The sequence below is a fragment of the Rhamphochromis sp. 'chilingali' genome (genome assembly GCF_963969265.1).
Source record: "Rhamphochromis sp. 'chilingali' genome assembly, chromosome: 13".
NCBI classification, from domain to species: Eukaryota; Metazoa; Chordata; class Actinopteri; order Cichliformes; family Cichlidae; genus Rhamphochromis; species Rhamphochromis sp. 'chilingali'.
Genome location: NC_137940.1, coordinates 5,653,377 through 5,678,617, shown reverse-complemented (window position 1 = coordinate 5,678,617; position 25,241 = coordinate 5,653,377). Strand labels below are relative to the sequence as shown.

The 25,241-nt window shown below is 36.9% G+C and overlaps 1 protein-coding gene across 2 annotated transcripts; it reads left to right on the top strand.

Annotated features, from left to right (window-relative positions):
- The first annotated feature begins 916 nt into the window (after window positions 1-916).
- Window positions 917-22,150, top strand: egf (epidermal growth factor). Of its 2 annotated transcripts, none has more exons than XM_080900429.1 (23): window positions 917-1,463; window positions 3,795-3,994; window positions 4,803-4,984; window positions 5,513-5,740; window positions 5,876-6,078; window positions 6,175-6,288; window positions 7,043-7,165; window positions 8,942-9,064; window positions 9,757-9,882; window positions 10,051-10,187; window positions 10,452-10,600; window positions 10,830-10,934; window positions 12,666-12,889; window positions 13,283-13,420; window positions 13,584-13,733; window positions 13,814-13,939; window positions 14,027-14,143; window positions 14,701-14,823; window positions 15,007-15,169; window positions 16,958-17,122; window positions 18,487-18,589; window positions 19,649-19,745; window positions 19,873-22,150. In XM_080900429.1, the coding sequence occupies exons 1-23, from the start codon at window positions 1,337-1,339 to the stop codon at window positions 20,097-20,099; spliced, it is 3,450 nt and encodes a 1,149-aa protein (XP_080756555.1). In that variant the 5' UTR covers window positions 917-1,336; the 3' UTR covers window positions 20,100-22,150. The 2 variants fall into 2 exon arrangements, with proteins under 2 accessions (XP_080756555.1, XP_080756554.1); XM_080900428.1 differs by having other exon boundaries at window positions 13,253-13,420.
- The last annotated feature ends 3,091 nt before the right edge of the window (window positions 22,151-25,241 follow it).

Genomic DNA, 25,241 nt, shown 5'->3' with positions numbered 1-25,241 from the left:
GGGAAAAGGTCAGTGCCCTTCAGTGTGTTTGTCTGGGGACAAGGCAACTTTCTCAGCATTATAAATCATACTGCTGCTCTTTAGTGAGGACGTTGTTCCTGACAATGTCCTAGTCATGCTGGGTATGAATAGAGGTTGTAGTTCCTGGCCTCTGTTAATTGTCATGCTGGGCAAGAGGAGGACAAACAATTTAAGGATAATCTGCTCTCTTCCACCGTTCTCTATAAATTACTCATTCTGCTCATTCCTTCTGGGAGCCAGAAGAACTTCGAGAGATGACAGTATAACACACTGACTCTTCATTCACACACACAGGACACAAAACAGAGGACCTACTGTGTATGCGGCATGTGTAAATTGCACTCGTACTGTATGTATGCCATTTAAGAATGACTCAAAAATACCAAAGGTTGATTTAGTTCCTTAATAAATGACAAATTCAGTATTGTAAGATTCTGTCTGACAACTTTCCATCCCATATGGAAAAGATATATATAAATCTTATAAAGTTTGTATCTGTCTTGTGTGAAACTTGTATGAAAAGCATATAAGAGTGAAAACAGATATAAGATCCCTTGAAAAATTATATAATGAAACTTGTATGTTTTGGATACTTACTAAAACAATGTATGAAAGTAATGCGAAAGTGGCCACTTTCATGAGTAAATCATGTAAGCCTTATATGATTTACTCATGAAAGTGGCCACTTTCATGAGTAATCACATATAAGTTTTTACTATTTCTTTTCCGTATGGGCATGCAACATCTGTCTCCTTGTCTCTGCCTACCTCCATCTTAAACAGATATCTATCTACATTCACAAAGCACACATGTAAGGGGGTGGGGAGAAAGCTAATAAGTTGTTATCATGTGGGACCTTTTTTCGTCCCTGCCTCATTTCTTGAATATCCCACATTCTGTTGGAGCACTGAACTGCAAATTCTAGAAGATCTTGCACCATTGCTGGACTTGCATGTGCAAAATTTACCATGGGGGTGTTAGGAATTTCAATCTTTGCTTCCAAAACAGACTGGCAGCCCAGGGGCCCAAAGTAGGGACTGAGCAGGATCCAAACATTTTTTTTCTGGGTTCAACACTGCACTGACAGCATTACCCCCTTATTCTCTATCTCAGTAGGGTTTTGCATTCCCTTTAGTGTGACATCCACGGGTATGTAAAGCTCCACTCTCTTACTAGCTTTAAAGCATTAGACAAAGGATGCTAAGAGTCCACAAACCTACAGTACGTAATCCTGGAGAATTTTTGTGGGCCAGTGCTGATAGTGGGAATGCTTGAGAAAGAGTGAAGAAGACCAGCAAGGACAAAGTGCAGGATTATGCCCGAGGCAATGATAACAGTAATATTGATCTATTTTATGATGCAAACCGCTGGAGCCTTGCTGCTCGGTACGACATGTTGGGATGAGCACCTATTGCAAGCAGGGAGCAACAGCAGCTGTACGGGTGAGTATGAAACCTCTCCTAACCAACAGTCCCAACTGACCGTACTGGAAGAAGTAATGTTGAAGTGTACTGCTGTCTGTGTGGTCTTTTCACTTCAAAACAAAGATTTCTAAAATACATATCATGATAGAAAATGAACTAGCTTAGATTTAAAGACAGATATTACAAATACATATTTATTTAATATTAAAAAGTGTGATTGTTCACTGTATAACACTTTGTGTCCTAAAAATTAGTGAAATTAGTGTCTTGGGTTGTAATTTCAGTTACACAAGTTCTTCTGTACTCCACATGGATATAAAGCATTCATGCAACAGCTGCTATTCAGTACTGGAATGATGCTTAGTTTAAAAAAAAATGTAATCAAGTAGAACCAAACATGTTGCTTGCATTAAACATGCTACAGTAAGCGGTACAGCAAAGTGAACTTGGCAGACTTGGCACTGTACTAAGCCAGACTGTGTTTGTGTGGGTGTATCTCAGGTTGAGTTTTTGTGGAGTACCACAGAGACGTTACTTCAAAAATACAAATGGTGATGACCAAAAAAACCACATCTCAGCAGGACATAAAATATTAAGTGCAGTACCGTGATTTTCATCCAAAAAATAATAACACTCCTGTCTACCAAACAGAAGTCAGCTACAGAACATCATGCGCTGATCTGGCAGCACAGATTTTTAGGAATACAGGTACAAAGCAGAGTCATAACAGGACCTTTTCACCTGAGCTACATAAATCTGTTGCCCAAACACTGTGCATGAAACTAGAAACTATGTTCTACTACACTACATATTCCTTAAATATCATCACTGTTTTCAGCGTGTATTTGGGGATGCTAATAGAGGTATGTGATATGGCTGCAATCGTTTAAATGGTAACTTTAATTTATTTTGTGTGGTAAAACAAAATGTATGGCATGACCTTCAAGCAATAATATAATAGTATTATTATTATAGCATTTTTTTAGTTAATATAATTAATTAATTAATAATTAAATACCTAGTCATTATTGATTCAACAGGACTGCAAATCCAGTGCTACCATATAATACTAGCACCTCAGCTAAAATCAAATATGTGACAAGATCTTTCAACAATTTCATGTTATAGTGTATATTGTTATTTAGCCCAATCATTTTAGTTACTGTATAGTGATGTTTATTGCAGAGTTAACAATTCTTTTTTTCATATTCTTGCATTTCTTTGTTTTTATAGGTAACTAGTCTGTAACTATGTGAACTGAATTATCATCTGAAATGCCATTAAATACATGTTACATCAATGCAAAATAGTAAATCAATGAAGAATTGATGAATTGTAGTATATTTTGTGTTAGAGTTCACAAATAAGTCCAAGTGACAAAGCTGAGTCAAGAATCATACTGACCTTCCAGTGAACTTGTCAATCAGTGATTCAGCAGGATGCATCCTAGCAACTCATTAGCAATGGCAGACATTTCATTATGTTGTTTGTCTGGTTTTGCTCATTGTTTTCTTCATTCCACAGAGTTAAGAGCGGCGTCTATGGTTGCATATGACAGTGTCATTACCTTGCCAATGTCATTGCTCACTCCAAGAGTAAAAAAAGAAAGTTTAGTTCTAGGACAGCTACATTTATCTGACAACAAATGCACAGCAATCATCCAATATACAAAATCAGAATATGTAGAAATATCATTGTTGATCATAACTTCCCAGCAGAATCCCAGAGTGATGTTGTGACCTGAATCAAAAACCTTTTAGAGGACACTAACTGCCTTCCCCTTCATTCATTGCAGAGTATTGTCAGAGTCAAAGGAAAAAGCAAAAGCTATTTGTTGCTAAGGGATGAGGTTTTACACAGAGGCAGCTGTGGTTGCCTTGAACTTTCCATTGCAGGGATGAATAGGTTTTTTAAATCAAATAATGTGCCAAATTGAACGACAACAGCAGCGACACAAAGAGGGGGGCAGGAGCTATTGAAATGTCAAATGCTGCCATAGTTACCTATATATACTGTGGATTTATTTGGTTAAGATAAGAAAGTAAATATGCTCATTCACTGTGAAAATTATAAAAAATTTAAAATGTGGCGTGATTTGTGACTTTTTTGTGAATTTCCTATTAATTAAAAATGCTAAATGTTTGCAATTATATAATTTTTATATTTTATATAATGGCATTTTAGTCTGTTATTGTAAACCTCACAGAATCATTAGTCACTAAATCTAAATATTGTTGAGTCATTATACAACTGTGTTTACTTAAGATATTATTTTTACAGAAGTAAGGCGTTCAAATGATCTTCACTGTAAATTTTTAACTTTAATAACGTGTGTAATGATTTGCTAAGCTTCACAGCCTTTCCTGATATTTGGCCATGGTAAAGCTATTCATCGGATGGGCCTTAATGGCAAGAATCACAGAAGGCTTGTGCCTGGCGTCGGAAGCTCTATCCTGCTTGACTTTCATTTCAAAGAACAGAGAGTTTACTGGGTTGACAGGCACACTGGGGTCATCTACAAAGCATCTGTGAAAGGAGCACACAAACAGGTGATTATGTAACTGCGCCCAAGTGTAAGTGGACTTTTTCTCTGTTTGATTGTTTTCCTGTGTGTGTAACTTATTAGTGAAAGCCTTTTTATTTCCATGCTAGACTAAAAGGGTGTGCACCATTTTATTACAAATTGCTGAATTATAAAATGACAGGTTATTTTGCAAGTTTTAAAACATTTTACGTACTACTACTTAGTATATCCTTTGGATGACAACACAAGAAAATTTGATATTTAAAGTATTTTTGTGTTTTGTCTTAATTTACAAGTAGATTCCATAACAATGTTAAGATACAAAACTACCAAATATTTGCATAAAACTACTTATAATGTGCTCACAGTCTGACCAACGTTTCACACACTTTAGAAAAGTCACTCTAAAAATCCCAACAAACACATTTTTTAAACCAGTAAAATAAACAACAGCAGACCTATTTTCCTTAATTTTTGCAAGTATAATGGAAGTAACGTGATCTGCTTTATATGTGCTTTTCTGAATCATTTTTGATCTTCTAACAAAGAAACTTCCAAGGTCCCCAATAGTGTGAAATGTCAAAGTATGGAATACAGCGCTAATAAGACTTAATACCCCCAAAGCTAACCAGCAGCTTAGGATCACTTTTAATGATTTAGGAATTTTTAATAACCTAATTAGTACAGCATCTAATTTGGAGGCTTTTAAAAGATCTTTCAGAAACTGTAATTACCATAATTAAATTGTTTAATGTTAATGTTATCCTGCATTGTTCTGGAAACTTTCAGAGCCGCAGATTTAAAATGATTAATTATGAATGCTTCTTTTGCAGAAACTGTATTCATATGACAAACACATCTCTGGCCTCGCAGTGGACTGGATTTGGAACAGCGTATACTGGACAAGTGGAGAAAAGGGGGAAGTAAAGAGAATCGATATAAATGGGAAGAAACAGAGGACTCTTTTAAGACACTTGACCCAGCCCAATTCTATAAGCGTTGACCCCTCTAATAGGTAATCTATGCAGATGTCATAATGACAGCAGTTTTTTGTTTTGTTTGCTGTTTTTCATTTGATCCTTCCGATACTATATGGAAGGATCAAATGATATAAAAATTGACTGACTGACTCTCATATACCTCTGATCAAGGACAGCAGTAGGAATTTACTTCCCTTCAGTTTGGCCTGATGGATAAGCAACACTGAATAATTTCATTTAAAAACATTTTTCATGATTAAAAAGTGCCAAGAGCATATTTAAATTGCTTTTTACATAACTTATTATCGTACACTTCTCTCAGGCTTTAATTCAATTGGGCTACAGTTTATTAAGCATTACCAAAAATGAGTTTGAGGCAAAAGAATTATGAGTCTCCTGATTTGGCAGGCTTAACATATGAGGAAATGTCTAAGCAGTGCCCTTACTGGAAGCAACTAAGTTTCCATAGTTCATAACAGATGCAAAGCTAACTTCAGAAAAAAAATATTTTGGAAAGGCTCATTGCAAAACCTTTTTTTTCCCCCAAAACATGCATATTGCAGGTTTCTGTTTTGGTTATCTGGGGGGATGTCTCCAAGTATCCAAAGGTCTGATGTCACAGGACAGATGAAAATTACACTAATTAAGATAACTGAACAACTGAGAGCACTGTCGATTGACCGAGTAGACAAAAGACTGTTCTGGGTTCAGTTTGGGCCACAAGGAGAAAGTGCCATTGCCTCTTGTGATTACAATGGGAACGCCCTACACACCATGAATCTTCCACTTCAGTGAGTATTTAGTAAAAATACAATTTGTTACTCATCCTTTAACTTTGTTAATAAAGAAAATGTAGATCAGAGAGTTGATGTAAATGATCAAATAAGCCAGTCGAAAGCCACTCATTATGTCTTCTTTTTTATCAGGTCTCATTCAGTTGGAATATCTGTTTTTCTGGAGCACATATACTACACCGATTCTGAGTCTCGGGTTATAAAACAAGTAAACAAGTACACTGGTGGAGAGCCACATGTTGTTAACATAAAACAAATGGGTAAACCTCCAGTTGATATCAAGATCGTGCATCCACTTAATCAGCCAACAGCAGACCCGCTATCACCATTTCCAGGTTACAGCTCAACATTATCATACATTTAAAGTTCTTCTTAGTTAAATGAATTGTGTTTATATTCTAGATAATGTATCAAGCAATCACTTCCAACAGGTTGTGATGACCAAGGTGGCAACTGTGTTAACGTCTGTTCCAGTTTGGCAGACCAAGGCGTTTGTCAGTGCAGTGAAGGTTTTGTTCTCAGTATGGAAGGCACTTACTGTAAAGGTTGGTATTAAAATAAGAAGGCAGTTACAAATACACCAGCAAAAACACATTTTTACTTTAGTCAGAATAACACTGGAAGCTACTTTAATCAGCTAAGAATAGGAAAAGAAGGATACTAGACACTGAACAGTAGAAGACTTCCTGATCTGATGACATTAGTAGGGTCAGAATTTGCGATAAATAACATGAAAGCCAACATAGAGTCATCCTGTCTTCTATCAGTGTTCAAGGCTGTGGATGGTGTAACAGCATTGGGGATATTTTCTTGGTGTTCTTTGGTCCTTAGTACCAACTTCATTGTTCAAACACCATTGACCATCTCTATTCCTGTATGACCACAATGTACCCAACTTCTGATGGCTGCTTCTAGCAAGATAATGTAACATGTCACAAAGCTCAAATCAGTTCAGCTGAAAGCCCACTACAGTCACCAGTCTCAATTTAGAAGAGCACCTTTAGGATGTGGTGGATTGGGAGACTGGCATCGTGGATGTGCAGCCAACAGATCTGCAACAACTGAATGATGGTATCATGATAGCATGGCCCAAATTCTCTGAGAAAGCATGTTGTTGAATCTGTGCCACGAATACTTAAGGCACTTCTGAAGCCCAAAGGGGTCAAACCTAGTACTAGCAGGGATCACTGTTACAGGGGACAGCCACAATTAAAAGGACTTATATATAAAGCACAGAAAACATAAATATTAGCATCTACTTGCAAAAAATATTACCATCTTTGTCTGTGTGTACCATAGATGTAAATGAATGTGCCCACTGGAATCATGGCTGCTCGCTTGGTTGTGAGAACATTCCTGGATCTTATTTCTGTACCTGTCCTAAAGGATATGCCCTCTTACCAGACAGGAAAACATGCCAAGGTAAAGCATAACCATGTTTATAATATCAATATAGCTTTGTCATGTGTTTTACAGTGAAAATAGAAAAAAAAACAAGTAAAATGTATATTCAAGATCTGAACATGACTAAAGCTTGGGTTGCAGATCTTCTTTGTGCTGCTGTCAAAGGTGGCATTTATCTACCAGATACTACTTTGACCCTAGAAGGCTTGAGGGTCACAGGCCTCAAGACAGACTAGATATATGTGAGCTGACAATTGTGTGTTAGGTCACTTGGGTCAAAACAAAACACTGAAACTTTGTCCAACTTCTAAACATTTAAGAGCACTGAGACGATCAGGTAGAACAAAGGACATCACGATAACGCGATTATTTTTGGCTTTCAGCTAAAAGTTCATTTGTCAAGGTCATGTATAAGAAATAATTATTTAGTTAAATAAACTTGGATTTTATTTTATTAAATTTTATTTTTACTTGTATGTAATTTTGACTTAAATTTGATGATTTTTTGACATTTTTTCAAACATTTATAGTTTCTGTTTTTTTAATTTCAAGATATAGTAAAACTTTTTTAAAAAAAGTATATTTTTATAGTCAGATCATAATCTCTTTTCTACTCTCACAGCAATATGCTCAAGACAACAGGAAAAGTTCACAGACAATGAGATTAGATGATGAGGTGACATTTGCAGTAGGGAACATATCTGGTCAGCAGCTTTGTCTTTCTAAGCTGCTTAGCTGACAACCTTTGCCAAGGTCCAGTATGAAACAAACATAGAGCCAAGCAGCAGGTTAGACAATGGAGATTACAACAGAGTTTACTTGGTTGCACAGACGACAGAAGAACTGTAGTTATTTACCTACTTGAAGTGCCATTTTTAATTGTTTTATATAAAGACAAAAAAATGAAAAAGCAGTAGTTTTACCACATGCACTGTTGACATGGAGCGTTTCTGGCCTAACTGAAAGGTTTAATGGAAGACTATAAAAAGATCTGAAATAAATGTAGGCATGATAAGAAGAATAAACTATCCTATTGTTTACTGTACAAAACCTATATATGAAATAAATGCAGAAAAAACAGCAATAAAATATCACATTATACAATAAATGATAATGTTCTCAGTAAGATAAAACTTAAATGACTTGTGTTATGATTCACTTATGATGATGGCCACTTGTGTCCTCTGATACATCTTTACACGATTCATACTTTATTCTTATAATTCTGCAGCATAAATAAAACGATAGACACTTGAGTAAATGAGTAAATCATGTGTCTTATAATATAATACATAGAAAACTTAAATGTCACATTTATCTACTGCTTTTTAGTACTGGTACATACTCACCTCAGGATCTCTGGTACAGGAGACCCCATGTGCCTTTTAACTAGCATTACATCACCCTCAGTGTTTGGGTTTGACTTTCTTATCACACTTTCCACTATTTTGATAGGATTAGAGCTGACTTCATCAAAGGATTTTACCAGAACAGGGGCTAAGAAGCTTGCTGTCCATCCGGCTGATCCACAGTCTACTGGCCCAAAAATAGACTCAAGTCTATTTTATTTACATGGAGCATCACGTTGCCTTTATTGGCACTATGAATGACTGTAAAAAAAAATGTAATTAACTCACATCAGTTTGGGTTGAAGTTCATGTAATCTTTATGTTAATCTACATGAATCAAATCCATTTGATTTTTTTTCTTTGATTTTTTAATTGTTATTTTATCGTTAAAAATCAAAGATTTCTTGTTTTTATTTTTGATAGAACTGTCTTTTTTCTATTACAGAAATCATACCATGTGAAAGGAATATGACAAAGTGCGGCAATGGGTGCCTGTCAACAGGAAATGGTGCTGTCTGTGTTTGCCCTGAGGGATCTATACTACAGGAGGATGGACAAACATGTACTGGTATGGCCAGTATTACACCACTTTGCCCCATGTTCCAATACTAAAATCTACCTTTTATTAAAAAATTATATAAATACACTTAGTAAAAAAAATGTAGCGTTAATAATATTCTCATTTACAACACTAACCTTATAGTATATGGCTAACATACAGAGTATACACATACTGGATTCAGTTTCCCATTACGTTTACATTTTAACTATAGCATCGTAGTAAAAGAAAAGGAACAATAGCATGAATCTATCAACTGACTGAATGACAGTTTAATGGAACATATTGGTTGCTCATTTCCAAAAAACTAAGCAGCAGATACAGTGCCTACTTTGTGATTTGGAGCCAAGACTGTATAAATATTTCATGAATAAGAGTTGAGTTGATGTGGTCAAACTGAGGATAGATGGATCAAAGAGATGAATGTGCAACAGTGTAGTAACTGTTGTAATACTTTCAGTTTATTGTGGGCCAATATCTTGCATCAGTTTAGAATATAATAATTAAAATGATTAACTTTTTTATGCATATGATTTATTTTGCAATGGATAAACTGGATTACAGTGAAATCTGATGCCAGAACCAGTGTTGACACAACATAATTTTGTGTTAAGAGTAAATACTGCAACTAAGCAAAGGTCTGTTGAATTTTAACAAATTCATAAGCTTAGCTGTGCCCACATTGTTTTTCATGGTTCCAGGCTGTTCATCTGCAGATAGAGGAGGATGCAGTCAGCTCTGCAACCCTGTCACCCCTGTAAGCTGGGAGTGTGGCTGTCTGCCTGGCTACCAGCTCCACCAAGATGGCAAGCACTGCATTGCAACTGGTGAGTCAAACAATGGCATAGCAGATAGCTGAGCTACATGTGCCCACAAAGACACACACACCGTCTACCTTTTTACATCTGTTTCCAATGCAAAAGTCAAAAAACACAAGGTGAAAGCTGCAGTGCATTTGACCACGAAACACTGTATTTTCTTATATTTTTCTTCAGGACCTCCATCTTATCTACTAGTTGCTAATCTAGTAGATGTCCGGAGAATTAACCCTGATGGCACTGTGGATCAAATCTTGGCAGAGGAGCCCAGAGGAATAATCGTAGCTTTAGACTATGACCCTGTCCAGAACAATGTAAGATGGAAAGCGTTCCAAGAGTATGAGTATAAGGTCGAATGACTCATTGTAATAGAATTGAGTTAAATCAGGAAATGATTTTGCTATGGATCTGCAGTGTCACCCAGTGGACAAGCACTGTAATGCATGCCCCTTACTATTACCTCATTATGCTTGTTTGGACAATGATCCACATGTTTTCCTTCCAGTTTATATTATATAATTATTCATATTTATATTATAAATGCAAGTATTCATAAATGATATATTTTGCATTTAAAGGTGTACTTTGCAAGTACAAGCCAGAAAACAATTGAGCGAGTTGACATAAAAGGTGGCCCAAGAAACATTCTCATCTCTGATGGTTTGGATTCACCAGAGGGGCTTGCAGTTGACTGGGTTCATCGCAAGATGTACTGGACGGATAAAAGGTGTGCAGTGTGTGTAAGAATTACACAATGAAAACAGTTTCTTCATACAGTGCTGGTCATTTGCTGTTAGTAGATGTTTGCTTTCTAGTTCTATTCAATTGTCTATCTAAAGTTTATCGTTTAGGTCACACCCAGCTTTCTTAATCTCTTTTAATCTGAATGAACTTCATCAGGAAATAACTGACACTGGGGAAATTAAACTTCTGCATGCACATATTTTGCCCCTCAGGCGGTCAACTGTTGATTGCAGTACTTTGGATGGACTTCACAGGGAAACTATTGTGAGAAAAGGTCTGGAAAAGCCAAGAGGAATCGCAGTTCATCCTCTTGCAAAGTGAGTATAGCCATATGCATCACTCTTTCACCAATACAATTGACTAAAGACTAATCAATAAACAACAAATACCACATTAATAATTACCAAGCAGTTTGATTAACTTTGACTAACACTCACCAGAGTCAGTTCATTAGGTACACCTTGCTATTGCCAGTTTGAACCCGATTTTTTACCCCCATTTGTCTTTAGAACTGCCTTGCCTCCTCATGGCACAGTTTTACCAAGCTGGAAGCACTAACCACAGATTTTGGTTCATATTGTTACAGTATGTTAGCATCATACACTTGCTACAGATTTGAATCTCCAATTTCACCACATCCCTAAGATGCTGTACTGGATGGACCATAGAAGTCATTGAGTACAATGAACTCAGTGTGTCAGGGTTCCTGGGTCGTTGACCCAGTGTTTTCAGTTTAGTCATGTTCTCTGTTTAGTTTCCATATGTACACATGTCCTGTTTTATGATGTCAGCCCTTTGTCAGTCTCTGCGCATTATGTTCTAGTTCCGCTTCCTGTGTCATTAGTCGGATTATGTTCAGCTGTGTACTCACCGGTCTCCAATCGTCATCATCATCAGTCAGGGTATTTAAGTCCTCAGTTTCCTTCTGTTCACCGTCTTGTCATTGATGTTGTCTACTTCGCACGTGTGTCCAGTCCAGCCAGCCAGTTCAGTCATTTCAGTCTGCCAGTCATCTTATGCTCTGCTCATCCGTTCGTTATAATAAACTCCATCAACCCTCACCGTGAGTCCTGCGTTTGGTTCCCTTCCTCTCATCCACACACGAAGCCCCTGACACATGAAAACTAGCATTAGAAGATGAGTATGCTGTGGTCATATAAGGAGCCACATGGCTAACAGCAAAAGATGTTGACAACAATGCTGAGTTGGTCCCAAAGTGCACCAAGAAAATACTACCCCACACCATTACACGACAAGCAGCTTGAATTGTTGCTACAAGGCAGGATGGATTCATGCTTTCATGCTGCTTACACTAAATTCTGATCATTCATCTGGCTGTAGCTGCATAAACCAAGACACCAGGTACTGTTTTCCAGTCTTCAGTTGCCCATTTTGTGGAGTAAATTGCATCTTTAATTTCATTTTTCACCCCTAGAGATGTTTGTGTGGGGAAATCCCAGAAAATGAAGAGTTTCTGAAACAATAAATATTAAATATTTACATTAAAAATTGGTTAAAGAGATATACCTAACAAAATGGATAGTGAGTATATAATCTCACAGTGATCTGGCCAATAAAGGTCATGTTTTAATGACATTTTAAACAAAATATTTTGTAACAATGAATATCACAAAAAGATATAGATGATTTGTATATACAGTGCTTAACAAATTTATTAGACCACCACCAAACTAAAATTATTAAATTACATCTTCAAATTTACTGTTTTACAAAAAAAGCATACAATGCAGTAAAGCACATCATTATTTTTTGAATAAGATGCCAAATTACAGTTATTTATTTGCATGCCTGAAAATTAGTTTTAGAGGTTGACTGTTATGCTTGAACAACTGAAGACTTCTCAGAGTAGTCCAGTTTGGGTTTAAAGACATGAATTCGGTTCAGTTTTTTCAGATTTCTAAAATATTTGTATTTTTGTTTTCTTTTTATCACAGATGGTCTAATAGAATTTGTTAAGCACTGTAAACAGGTGGTTTAATAACTTTGTGTACCACTTGCTCTCTATTTCTTTCTTTTAACTTTTTGAGGAAGTTATTCTGGACTGACATAGGGACCCATCCTGTGGTGGAATGTTCCTCCCTGGAAGGGAGAGACCGTGCTGTCATTGCTAGGACCAACCTTGTGTCGCCCACTGGCCTGACAATTGACTTCACAGAGGACCGAGTATTCTGGTGTGATCAGAGGAAAGGCACAATAGAGACTGCCGCCCTGGATGGTTCAGATCGACGAGTCCTGTCAAAGAACCAAGTAGGTGAGGTTTATGTGAAATGTATATATCTAAAAAAGCAGATATAAATGCATGGGGAATAAGAATTTCATTGTTGTAAAATGAATATGTAAGTTAATATATGATAAGTTACTCTAGGATATATGACAGATAATTAATACTAAGTATAACTGATATAGTACAGCTGTCCTACTAATCTTGACTCAAATGGCAAAAGTATACCGCTTCTTAAGTTAACTTTCTCATTCATAGCATCATCCACAATTCAAATGTGAGAAAATCCAGTTTAACCAGTATCACTGCATTTACAGCTGAACACAAGCGCCTCTCACCTGGAATCACTGAGTCAACTCAGATTTTCTTGCCGTCTGCCCTAATTTGTTCCAGGCCAACCTTTTGATCTTGCACTATTTGAAGACAGGCTCTGGATCTCTGATCAGGAACGCCACCAGCTGACCAGTGTGCATAAGCGGACTGGGAAAACATTGCAATGGATCCAAGGGAGCATGGTGCAACCAGCATCTATTGTTGTAGTTCATCCCCTTGCTAAGCCAGGTACAGAGGAACAACCATGATTACAATGATCTAAAAAAACAAGTTCCATGCATATTTAGATACATGCAGATTGGACACATGTGCCAATAACAAAAACAAGTGGCACACAGCATCCATCAGTTCTAAAGAATTCCTGGGCTTATACTTCTGTCCTGTTTTTTAGGGGCAGATATGTGCCTTCACCTGAAGGGAGGTTGTTCCCAGGTGTGTGAAAGCAAGATGGGTTTTGCCCACTGCTCTTGTTTCTCACACTATATCCTATCAGCTGATGGAAAAACTTGCTTGACTGTTGACGCTTCAAATGGAACAGCAGGTGATGTATCCTGTGTTCTTTTCTACACAGTGTAATGTGATGATAAATTTGAATGTTTTCTTTATGTATTAATTTTATAGAATATGGAAACAGTGGATCAGTTGATTTAACACCTCTGAAAAACAAAACATTTAATACTGCGAGCTTGCCACTGACAACTGATGTAAGCAGCCAGCCAACTTTCTTCACCGACAAAATGATTTCAGGTAACAGTGCACCTTGAAAGGCGTTCTATCCACTCAATATCTTGCCCAGCCTAAATGTTACGTTTGCATATGCCCCCTCTCTGTCAGACCAGAATGAGTGCTACTCACTCGGCTGCGATGTGAATGCACAATGCCTGCTGAATTCTGGTCACCCAAACTGTTTATGTCAAGAAGGTTTCACAGGTGATGGACAGTTATGTGTGGGTGAGTATACCTTCAATTATACTGGGAATATGCATTAGAGAGATGAGGTAACAGACCCTGAAATAAGCTTACGGGATTACATTTGATACAAGTGAGCTTTTTTTTAATCTCACCTACAGTAGCAGGGATCTAGCAGAACTGAGTTTTGGATTTTGAAATAAAATTCAGAGGTAGGGTTGCTCTGAAAGTAAAGGTAATGGTATTATTCAAGATAAGCCTTAATGGAAAAAGTCAAAATGTTCAAAAAGTCCTAAAACCATCCAGTAATTCCTCCTATCGTTTCCTTGCAGACCAGTTGAAGTGTTTTGAGATTATCAGCTGAGTTTGTTTGCAAAGTAGGAAGCATCGAAAAGACATAGTGTGGCAACTTTGTTAAATTAATAAAAACTTAACTTTTTTCACTGTACCAGGCCAGGTTATGGAGGATTTAAAAAAACAAACAGTAATTACATTTTATTTAGCTAGTAAATAATGTCACAACATTTTTTCGAAGCTTATGATTCTTCTTATTTGGTAAAATTTTAGGTTACAACTTACTGCTCCTATTTTTGTCCTAGATATTGATGAGTGTAACCTGGGAATCTACAACTGTGACAAAAATGAAGAATGTCAAAACACTGCAGGGAAATACTACTGCAAGTGCCTGGCTGGATACTACAGCGATGGGCAGACATGTCAAGGTGATCGTTTCCTTTTGTTAACATATCCTGGGCCGTATTGGCACATTCTCATCGTCTATCATTATCTTATCTGTGAAATCAGATAGTTAATTTAGATTGAATACAGTGTTTATATGAACCATCTCTTTTAAGCAGTAGAAAATGAATCTAAGTTAATGAACTTATATCTTCAATTCTCTCTAGAGTTGGAGTCCACATCACCATGGGTGACACCTGGTACCTCTGCTGATGTTACCACCAAACGCCACAACGGAAATGCAGAGAGTTGTCCTGCAACCTATGAGACCTACTGTCTGTACCATGGTGTTTGCTTTTACTTTCCTGAATTGGACTCTTATGCCTGCAAGTAAATAAACCCGCTTGTCCTTCTACTTGACCCATGACCCCATCCCACCCCTCATAACTGTTTGTTTTTCAAAGAAGGGCTCACGATATTCATATTAGGGCTGTGCGATACCACATCATGTACAATACTGCAATTATAAATTATTACATGATATAAGTGTCAAATCATAATACCATTGTATTGGAGCAAAACTCTTTAAAATCCCCTAGTGTGCACAACAGGGAAACAAGCCATGTCTTGTTTCCCACGGAGAGCAAGACTTAAACAACATCCAACAATACCTAGCAATTTGAAAAATATGAAATAAAACTGTTACAGTTTAAGGTGAAAACCAAAAAAGGTATCTTAAAAGAGGCAAAAACATACCATCAAGTATAACCTTACTACAAAGGAGTTGATATTAGCAACCTAAATGTAAACAAATGACTCAACCAATCTTTGCTGGTGCACTAACTAAGTGCACTCCATATGACAGGAAGAGCTGATGATGGATGGAAATAATGCAGTTACATGGTGGACATGCACGGCTTTAAGCAACTGGTTAAAAAGATCGACCCAAGACACAAAATACAACAAATATTCTTTGGTTTTATGCGACATTGTGCAGGGTGCTGAATAGTTACAAGGTTAAATTACTTTAATTATTGTTAAACTAAAGTGTTAAGCAGTGATTTTATAGTTTAACTTAAAATTTCCAAGCACCTCCATACTTGGCTACTTCTGTACTGTCGCTGCTATTTTACTATTATACTGCTGTTGGCGCCTTGCTTCAATAGGGTCTCTCTTTTTTTAAACAGAAATATGATTATGGCAAATTTTATTAAATATTGTAATATAAATATAATAATTATATAATCAAATATTTTCTCAAATATTCAGATATATTCATGCAGTCCCACTGTTAATTAAGACAAGAACACTTAGGTGAAAAGTATTTTATGACAGCTGACAAGCAGCAGGTGTCACTGTTGTTCCATGATTAAAGCCCACGCCTCACGAAAGTGTTTACAGCAGAGACAGTCTACTTCTGTCCATGAAGTATGCACTTCAAATCAGATCAACAAAAATGTAAATTATGAGTTCTAATGCACAGACTTAAAAATATTTCATAATTTCAGTGGAAAGCTGCAGATAATGTATACACATTTAATACAAATTATAATGAAAACGTATATTTAGCAACAAAAAAGAACAACTGCCTATGAGTGCCCAAACAGGTTGAAGAGTTGAAGAACCCCCAAGTGGTATCTGGTTTCTGAGATAGTGGGCAGAAATGTCAACCTGGCACTAGGTATGGATAAGATTGGCCCCAGGATGCTGACAGTTCTGCACACTTTTGGACCAGCTTGTCTGACCTTTTCAGTGATCTGTCGAGTTCTCGGGGGGTACCCTTGGCACACTGAGGGGGTAGCTGTTTTTTTTTCCCCTCCAGTGTTTTCCAATGATTCTCAGGATTATGAGGATCATTTGAAAAACAAAATAACTGAATTATTACTGAAGCCAGTCAATTCCATTTTTTCACTAACCTTATGTCATATAACTCCAAAACCTGTGACTGTAATCTTCCCTGTGTATCTGTTCTATGAAATCCAATCCAGTCTTTCAAAAACGACATTTAATTTGCCAAGGGAGCCCAAACATTTAAACACAAAACTAAGCAGTTGCTTAAGCAGTAACCGTTTTTGAATTATAAAGTAACTGGATGTGTTTTAAACAAGTTTGTCTTAAAATATAAATTGTTTGCAGTTAACCAAAAATGATTCCTGGATATGATTTTTTGTCATGCAGTTGTGTATCAGGCTACATGGGGGAACGATGTCAGTTCAGTGACCTGGAATGGTTGGAGCTTCAGCGGGCTGAAAAGGAGAAGAAGAGGAACGTGGTCATTACAGCGTGCATGGTGGTCCTCGTTTCCTTGCTCTCTATCACAGCCTGTGTCACCTATTGCTATGGGTAAGAGAAAAAAGGGAAAAGGAGAAAAAGGAGGCAGCAAAAAGTAAAAGGGGAGAAAAAGGAAGGGAAAAGAATAGACAATGGGTAAAAAAAGAATAAGGACAATGGAAAAAAATAAAAAAGGAAGAAAGTAGGGAAATCAAAATGATCAAGATATGCTATTCGCTGTGAAAGGATCAAAAGTGACTTCCTAAAAAGAAAAAGAAAAAACATCTATGAATATTTAACTATTTCCTCACTAAACATACTAAATATACTATTCAATTTGTATGGGTTTTATTAGACTGGTAAAAATGAGAATCATGTCTTCATCTTAAGGGACTATCATGCTTTTTCTAACTGATGGTCAAAAAATAGACCAGGGAGGACCTGCTGCTGTAATGAATGAGCTGACAGCATTTAGAGATGTCTATCAAACCCAAGATGCATGAGGCGTTTAATGCCGGTTTCTCAGTACGACAGCAGGGGGTCAGGGAGCACATCACACGTGGAACAAATGACAGCATGCAACAGTGGTTAGCTGAGTGAAGAGCACGCATAAACTACACACTGTGGCCCCTCCTCCTTTTTATTTCCACCTGAGATGTTTCTAAGTAGCTGATTTGTTTTATGGTTGTTTCGCTGGCTTATGGACAAGGCTGTTTGGCATTCTACACTCTTTTGACTTACAAAGCACACTACCTACTACATCCTAACGTTTACACTCTTGGTTCCCCTGTGGAAGTGGCACGCTTTCAATTACATGGTTCGTTTAGCTTGTTCTACAGCAATTACACATAAAAATAGGTCATTTCTCAGCTACAAAATGGAGCCGGTGAGGTATGACCCCAAAGGAAACGCTACATGGCCGCCAATAGCTCTGCCTTAAATTGCCTTCTGCACTTGACTGCAGGTGCACTTGTGCGTTTTTTGAGTTTGGTAGTTTGGTTTCCCCTGTAATAAACACACAGAGAGTACAGAATCACACTGTACACAAAGATAGAGTCTAAAGAAACAACTGAAACTTATGAGCACGTAGAGTAAATGCACACACGGCCTCCGGCTTGGTCTATCACAACATTCAGATGTATTATCTTTGGTCAACATTCAGGGGGTGAGATATGCAGAAAGCTAAGAAACAAACATTAAATAAATCAAATGTGGTGAAATTATTATTTTATAATGCAGTGATAAATGATGCTGTGAAGGGCAGTACACAGCACAGACACTCATTTCTCATCACGATGAATTTGAGTACACAACTTCTGTTATAACCTATATAAATCTTCTTTAGGTACCTGACCTTTTATATTTCTGTGAGATAAACTCTCCATGTGTATATTATTCTATACATAACTTGTGCAGATTTTATATTTACTTTTCAGAACGAGAAAACGCTTCCACAAACAGCCATCAGTGGATAATGTGAGTGAGACCAGCATGACGGATGAGAGCATGTCAGAGACAACCACTACCACTGTTCCTCGGGTAAGGCCATTATTACAAAGCTCGGTCATTAATACATACAGTTTTTATGTCATGCAGTAATATAATACATCAATGTAACAAAAAGGACAGTTAAAATTATGTTGTTAATTCCATTATGTGGGCTTTTCAATTATTTGCCAGATGGGGAGAAAGAAAGAAAAAACAGTCAAACATGCCTTGCATTCTCCTTGATGTTGGACTGAAAAGAAGAGCTTGCGAGTGTGTCCTCATTAGGATACATACTAGGGCTGTGCGATATGATAAAATATAGCGGATGACGAAATTAAAACATCTATCGTTTCATATTATACGCTATCATTTGTGTAGATTGGTCAAACAGAAGGACGAGTCAAAACAAATCGAGGACCTTATTCCTAAACGATGGGCTACCTCTGTAGCATGGACATGGTTTGATTATGAAAAGTCTGACACCTACCAGAAAACTGCACTCTGCAAATTATGCCGCAAACCAGTCCCCACCACAGACTGGTGGGGACAGAAAATGCCGGCCGTTGCAACTTATATCTAAAAATATAGTTTCATGCATCGGTCGAAACACTTGACTCCAGGTACATGATGCCCAGCTGAAAACACTTAACACAAGTCGAGCACTATTTTGTGATATATACTGTTATCGGGGTGAGAAATGTCCTATATCGAGATATGAGATTTTGGTCATATCACACAGCCTAATACATACTTATGTCAGTGTATGGGACTGTAGCCTAGGGTTTAATTGTAATTATTTTACAAAGCATCTCAGGTCAATGTAAAAGTAATGGAATGAGTGGTGTAACAAATTACTTTTTACGCAGAGTAAATATGTAATGGCAGTTCCCAGCAGTCATAACATTTTTGTTCGCTTTGAAAGTAACATTAAAGACTGCAGTTTAAATCCCAATGTCTTATCAGAATTATATGAAATGTTTCTCTTTGCAAGAGCAATTCATGTCCATCACTCACTCTGGGAGTAGGTAGGCTGCCCCCCCCCCCAAAGAAAAATGCATAAAACTTTTAATGTTTATAAAAACTCAAACGTCTTAATGTATAAATCTGCAGTTCTACATTGTGGCAGAAAATGGTGTTGAAGGGAAGGTAATTCCTGCCATGGGCTGTCCAAGGAGAGCTGTGTGTACATCCTGCTCTTCAGAAACAGGTACCTGAAACTTACATTATTCATATTATATATGTAAACAACTCCAGTGATTTTTCTAACTATAGTCTAAATTCATTCTTATACAAGTTTTTTTTTTACCAACTGCTTAATTCCGCATTTTTTCCAGGTGCCAATTCTGAAAGTGATGAGTCAGGAAAACTGTCCCAGCACAACAAAGGTTACGAGTGTTCCATGGTGTCTGCTGCTGCCACTGGAACAATGCAACCCACTGTGCACCTCTCAAGTCCATCACTGTCAAGCTGTACATCTTTTAAACCAACAACGTTACCCCAGACTTCGGGCCCAGAGTCATGGCTCAATGGAAACAGCGTACAATCAGCTGTTCAGCAATGAAACATTAAAAAAATAAAAGCTTTTAGAAATGTATACGTTTGTTTGAGAAGTCAAAAAATATCAAGCGCAAAGTTTAAAAACATAAAAATATCATCATTATAGTTTATGAGAAGAGTATGCCTCCTCAGATGAGTATGGCCGAGGCAGTTTAACAATAAAAAAATACTGACCATGTTTCTTAGCAAGGTGGTCCAGAACCAGCTTCAGTATTTCGGCACTGAGTCTCTGAGACTCTGCTGGAGGGATGGCATGTTGTTCCAACTGTAATATTGTTATCAGTGACATGTCGGTCTAAATAGTCCCCTTGGCATCAAATTAGGTTAAGACCTAGTGTCTATACAGGCCAAGGCATATAATTTTTACACTTGACTGATTCATCAAGCCATTCAGTGATCTGGGCGTTATAATTCTGAAAAAAGAATAACCCATACCGATCTGTGACACTTTCCTCTAAGGGGAAACGTGGATCTAAACCATGCTATTATTTTTTTTTCCACAACAAAACAAGAGCCACTGGATCCTCTCACTGCAAGTGTAAAGAGTTCAGGCATCATGCACTGAGATAAATCTTAGATAAAGAGCTACTCTTTTGTTTTTCTTTAGATATTACACCAGTACACAAGCATAAAGGTCATCAAATCTGAACTGTGAGCCACACCCTATTTACAGATGGCTTTCCCACTGATCTAAATGCAGTAATTACTTTGGTCGGTTCACACAGTAGTAAGTTCTGGAGTCTTTATGACCCTTTGCTGCAGATACTATGATTACAGCATTTCTGAATTACCCCAAATATTGTTTTGTGCATTAAGTTAAATGTTGAAACTTCAAAAAATAAATACATCTAATTGTTGTTCATCACATAGTATACAGGCTATGTGATAGATCAGAATAAACTCATCAGTGTCAGCTAACCAAAAGATCACTCATATTCTCCTTGCACTTGCAAAACTTTTGAGACTATTTCTATATTATCATGTTAATTTTAGTAAGTTCAGCGAGTTTTATATATTTTAGCTCTTTACATATTTTTGTGTTTGAAATGTTTAAGTCACTATAATTTGCTTTGCTCAGGCTCGCTGCTATGTAGAAAAGTTGTTTTTTCTTTTGTTCCTCCCATGTATCAACTGGTGTAGATGCCTTTTTGTAGCCTTTTCATCAAATTATTAAATGTTTCATATAGGAGAGGGTTAAGGTTACTATTGCAGTTATATATGTGAACATTGTAAATTTCATTGACTTGAGGTAGTTATAGGAGAAATGAACAGTAACTGTTAGCTATTTTTTACAGTAAAAGGACAGTGCTGTTTAAAAATCATCTTCCATTTTTTCTTATAGAGTATTAGTGTATTTGAGGTTTTCCCATCAGTGTGTTGTATTTTGACATCCAGCTATCTCAGTTTCAGTGCAGCAGGCTTCATGATCACATAATTTCAAGATTTAAGCAAAAAAACGGACATTGAGCTCCTTTTGATATAAATAACTAATGTGTCACAGTACAAAGAACTGCCATGTAACTGCCATGACACTGCACCACTAAACAACCCTTAATTGTGATCATTTTAAATATTTTATTTTGATTATTTTTACATTAAACTGTGGTTATTTTTGTCTAAATTTTATGATTCCATGATTTATATTCTAAGAAATAAGAGGGCAATAAACTCAAATGGGCTGAATGGTCAATAAATTAAAGTTGAATGTGGTTTGGAAAGGGATGATATCTTATCTTCTTTACAGTTAGAGGCAACTCTCTTCTTTGCAGAGTTTATAATTAAAAACAGAGAAAAACACTGCTGAACGACTGACTGATATATACTGTGGTTTGGAAAGGGAAGGTATTTTAGGATTTATGTTCATTTTTTTAGATTCTAATTAGTATAAAAAAGAAAAAGAATAAAATGCAGTCATTATGTTAACAGACCAACATTCAACATTTTCATTAAAACTGTACCTAACTCGGATTGCATATTATTTTCAGCAGCTATGGGCTATAACTGGAATTAGAAATTTGCAAGATGAAACTTGCTTTTTTTTTTTTTTTTATCAATAAAGGCATATTTAAATAAATGTACACTGTGTCAATAACTTCCTTTAGCACTGACATTTATTTGTATTTGTTTTTATAGCAAAACACACATGACATAATTTCCTCTCCACTGAAAGACTATTTTGGCAATTCTGTCTTTCTGTTACACCCCATCACTGTCATCATTCTTCTTTGAAGGCCTTCTGTGGTCCATTGATGGTGCTTTTCTATCCTCCACCAAATCTAATGCTCTAGTGATGTCGGCGCGAATGCTGCCACCCTTCACCATCACTCCATCTGTCTATTTCTATTTCTACCTCTATCTCAGTCTGCAAGTCTGTCTCAAGGTTGACTGGGAATTGTTAATAGACGGACCCACAGCCTCTTTGTTTCAAGGCAATGGCAGAAAACAAAGCACTTCAACTCAAAAACCATCAGGGGCCACATCGATATTGATTTTCGTGGCAAGACACACTTATCTATATATTGGGCTCCATTAGGGCTGACAGATAGGTTAGGCCACCACTCTAAACAGCAGCAGATCAGTGTTCAAGTAAAGATGAAATTGGGCCGAGTGTCAATTTATCTTGTATTACTTCTGAATTGGGGCAACAGGGGGCAATCGAGTCACTGACACTGTAAGTAACAGAAGATGCAAGGGACTCGTTTTTGTATCGCTTTAGGAATAAACAATGCTTCACAATACATATAAATACATTTTTAATGATATTTCTTCATAGATTTGTATTTTTTCCTATCCAAAATAAAATGATTGTGAATTAATTGGAGTATGTTCCACAGGTTTGTACATCAAGTTAATGCAGTGGTGTATAGCAAAGGCAACAGCAACACAGTTTAGCTTACTGTAACAGAGAAAAAGCAGGCACCAATGTGAGCATAATAAGGGAAATGCTATACCAATGCTAACTACTTGCATAGGCTCCAAGGTGTCAGGCTACACCACAGCTGATTTACACCACCTTATAAATAAAATAGCATCTTGAGACTGTCATGTCATCAACAGGGATGTTGTAGTAATGGATAATTTATTAATTCTGTGGCAAATTTGTATTTCACCTACTACATTGCCTATGCAAGTGTCCAACACTGTTGCCAGCATTTATAATCAAGCTGGCTTTATTGACACCAAGTTGTAGTTACATTTCTAGGAAGGTCACTGCAGGTTAGAACATTAATACTGGGTCACAGAGAGGTATCCACCACACAATAATAACCCTAAAAAGACAATGATGCTGGAGACACCTATGCAAAAATAGGTCCAAGACCCAAAAATGAGCAAACAGGTGAAACTCCCCAAATTTCAAAATCAATACCTGTTCCTCGTGGAAGTAGGATTAACTCCTTAGATTGCTAAAAGTGACAAAGCCCACCAAGCTGATGCACATGCTGTAGCAGTCTTATTCAGCAGCCTAGCCAAAGCTACTTGCACACTTCTAGCTTAACTCATCAATGGCAAAATTCAGAACTCAACACTCACACAACACAGAGATTTCAAACTGGAAACCTGAAGACACAATTATGTTGTTTAATCCATCAGAAAGCTACATTTCTCAAAAGAGAGGTCTTAAAGAAGAGAAAAAGTTACACTAATTTTACTTACTTAACTAGATACACTGCACTGTGTTATTCTCAAGTCATTAGCTGTGAACACTTTTAAGTTTCAAGTTTATGTTTTGTCCACACTTGTTAAGTAATGAAATGTCATCGATTGTATCCACTGATAGCCAATGACAAGAAGCCAAAAAAAACCCAAAACATCTGATGCTTACTTTACTTTTTTGAATTTAAAACCTGTTATCCAAAACCCCATATCTAATTAAAACTGTACAAATAGAACATAGCATTTGTTATCTTTGTACAGAAGAGAGTCCAGAAGCACTGTGTTACCTCATGTCTTCTTTAAGCAACTCCCTAAAAGCATTTTGTAACTCAGGAGATCAAGTTTTAAAAGCCAAAATGTTATCCTGTCCTTGCTCAATATAGGATTCCAGCTCTTTGGTTTATGGCCTCCTGGCCATATTTTTTATTTGATAAAATGTCAAATGTTTTTAACTGGCAACCGGTCAGGACTTTGGGAATGGTTTCTTACATTCTCTAATACACTGCGGTGGTGCTGTGCTGCAGAGTATGCTATCTCTTTGTTTTGCTGAAAAAGATACTGTCTGAATGGTAGCATGTGTTTCTCCAAAACCTGTAACATTTGGAAAGACTTGTGCAGATGTATGAAATGTGCACATTCAAAATACAAAAAGCAAACCAAAGCATTAAAATATAAAAATGTGAAAATATTTTCTTAAATAAAATATGGGGTTTAAATGATATTATTGTATTTTTTGTCTCAGATTTTAGGTTTTGCAGACCATCATAACTTTTTGTAACTGGGGTTATAGTTTCTGCCAGATGGGTCTAGCTTTGTCTTATCGCTCACGGTCCCATTCCTGCCCAGAGGACAGCTGATGAGGGCTAAAGCGGGAATTAGCCACCCACTCAAAGGCTTTGCCCTGATCCTTCAGGTCAGTATTTGGTCCCTTTAGCTCTTGAGCAGGATAGAGCAACACTGGTTTTCGAGGATTTGTCCAGAGTTAAAATCAGAAGGGGAGGGAAGGTCTAATGCATGTATTGGACATAGACACGTGAGCCAGAATGTATGATTGCACCATTGACAGGAGGGAAAGTCCCAAATCTGGCAAGCTGTCTTGGTAGTTTTGTCTCAGGGGAGAAATGAATAACATAACAACAATGAGCACAACTAATCACAGATACACCTTCACTTAAGTGGCACACAATCCCAACTTAATTTCAATTAGCCATTTTTCCCATTACATAAACTGAATAGGATAGTTCTTCATCACAACTATTTAACAATTAAAGAGAAATGCTCCACAGTACTATCATTAATGACCTAGAAATCAATCGTCAAGAAAAAAAAATAGCCAGGTTGGCTTTTTTTCACTAGATGGCAGCAATGTTACAAAGAAATAAAATAGCTCACCGATGAGAAACTAATAGTAATAGGGATATATAAGGATACAACTGCAACCAATACAGAATAATCGGTTATTAAGTAACTCTGTTCTTATTCATTTTTCATA

What these genes read in the sequence shown, in the direction of transcription:
- egf (XM_080900428.1), top strand. Translation starts at nt 1,337, where the DNA reads ATGCCCGAGGCAATGATAACAGTAATATTGATCTATTTTATGATGCAA. An exon ending in GAGCAACAGCAGCTGTACGG is followed by an intron (nt 1,464 to 3,794) that starts GTGAGTATGAAA and finishes TGATTTGCTAAG; the next exon opens with CTTCACAGCCTTTCCTGATA. An exon ending in AGCGTTGACCCCTCTAATAG is followed by an intron (nt 4,985 to 5,512) that starts GTAATCTATGCA and finishes TGCATATTGCAG; the next exon opens with GTTTCTGTTTTGGTTATCTG.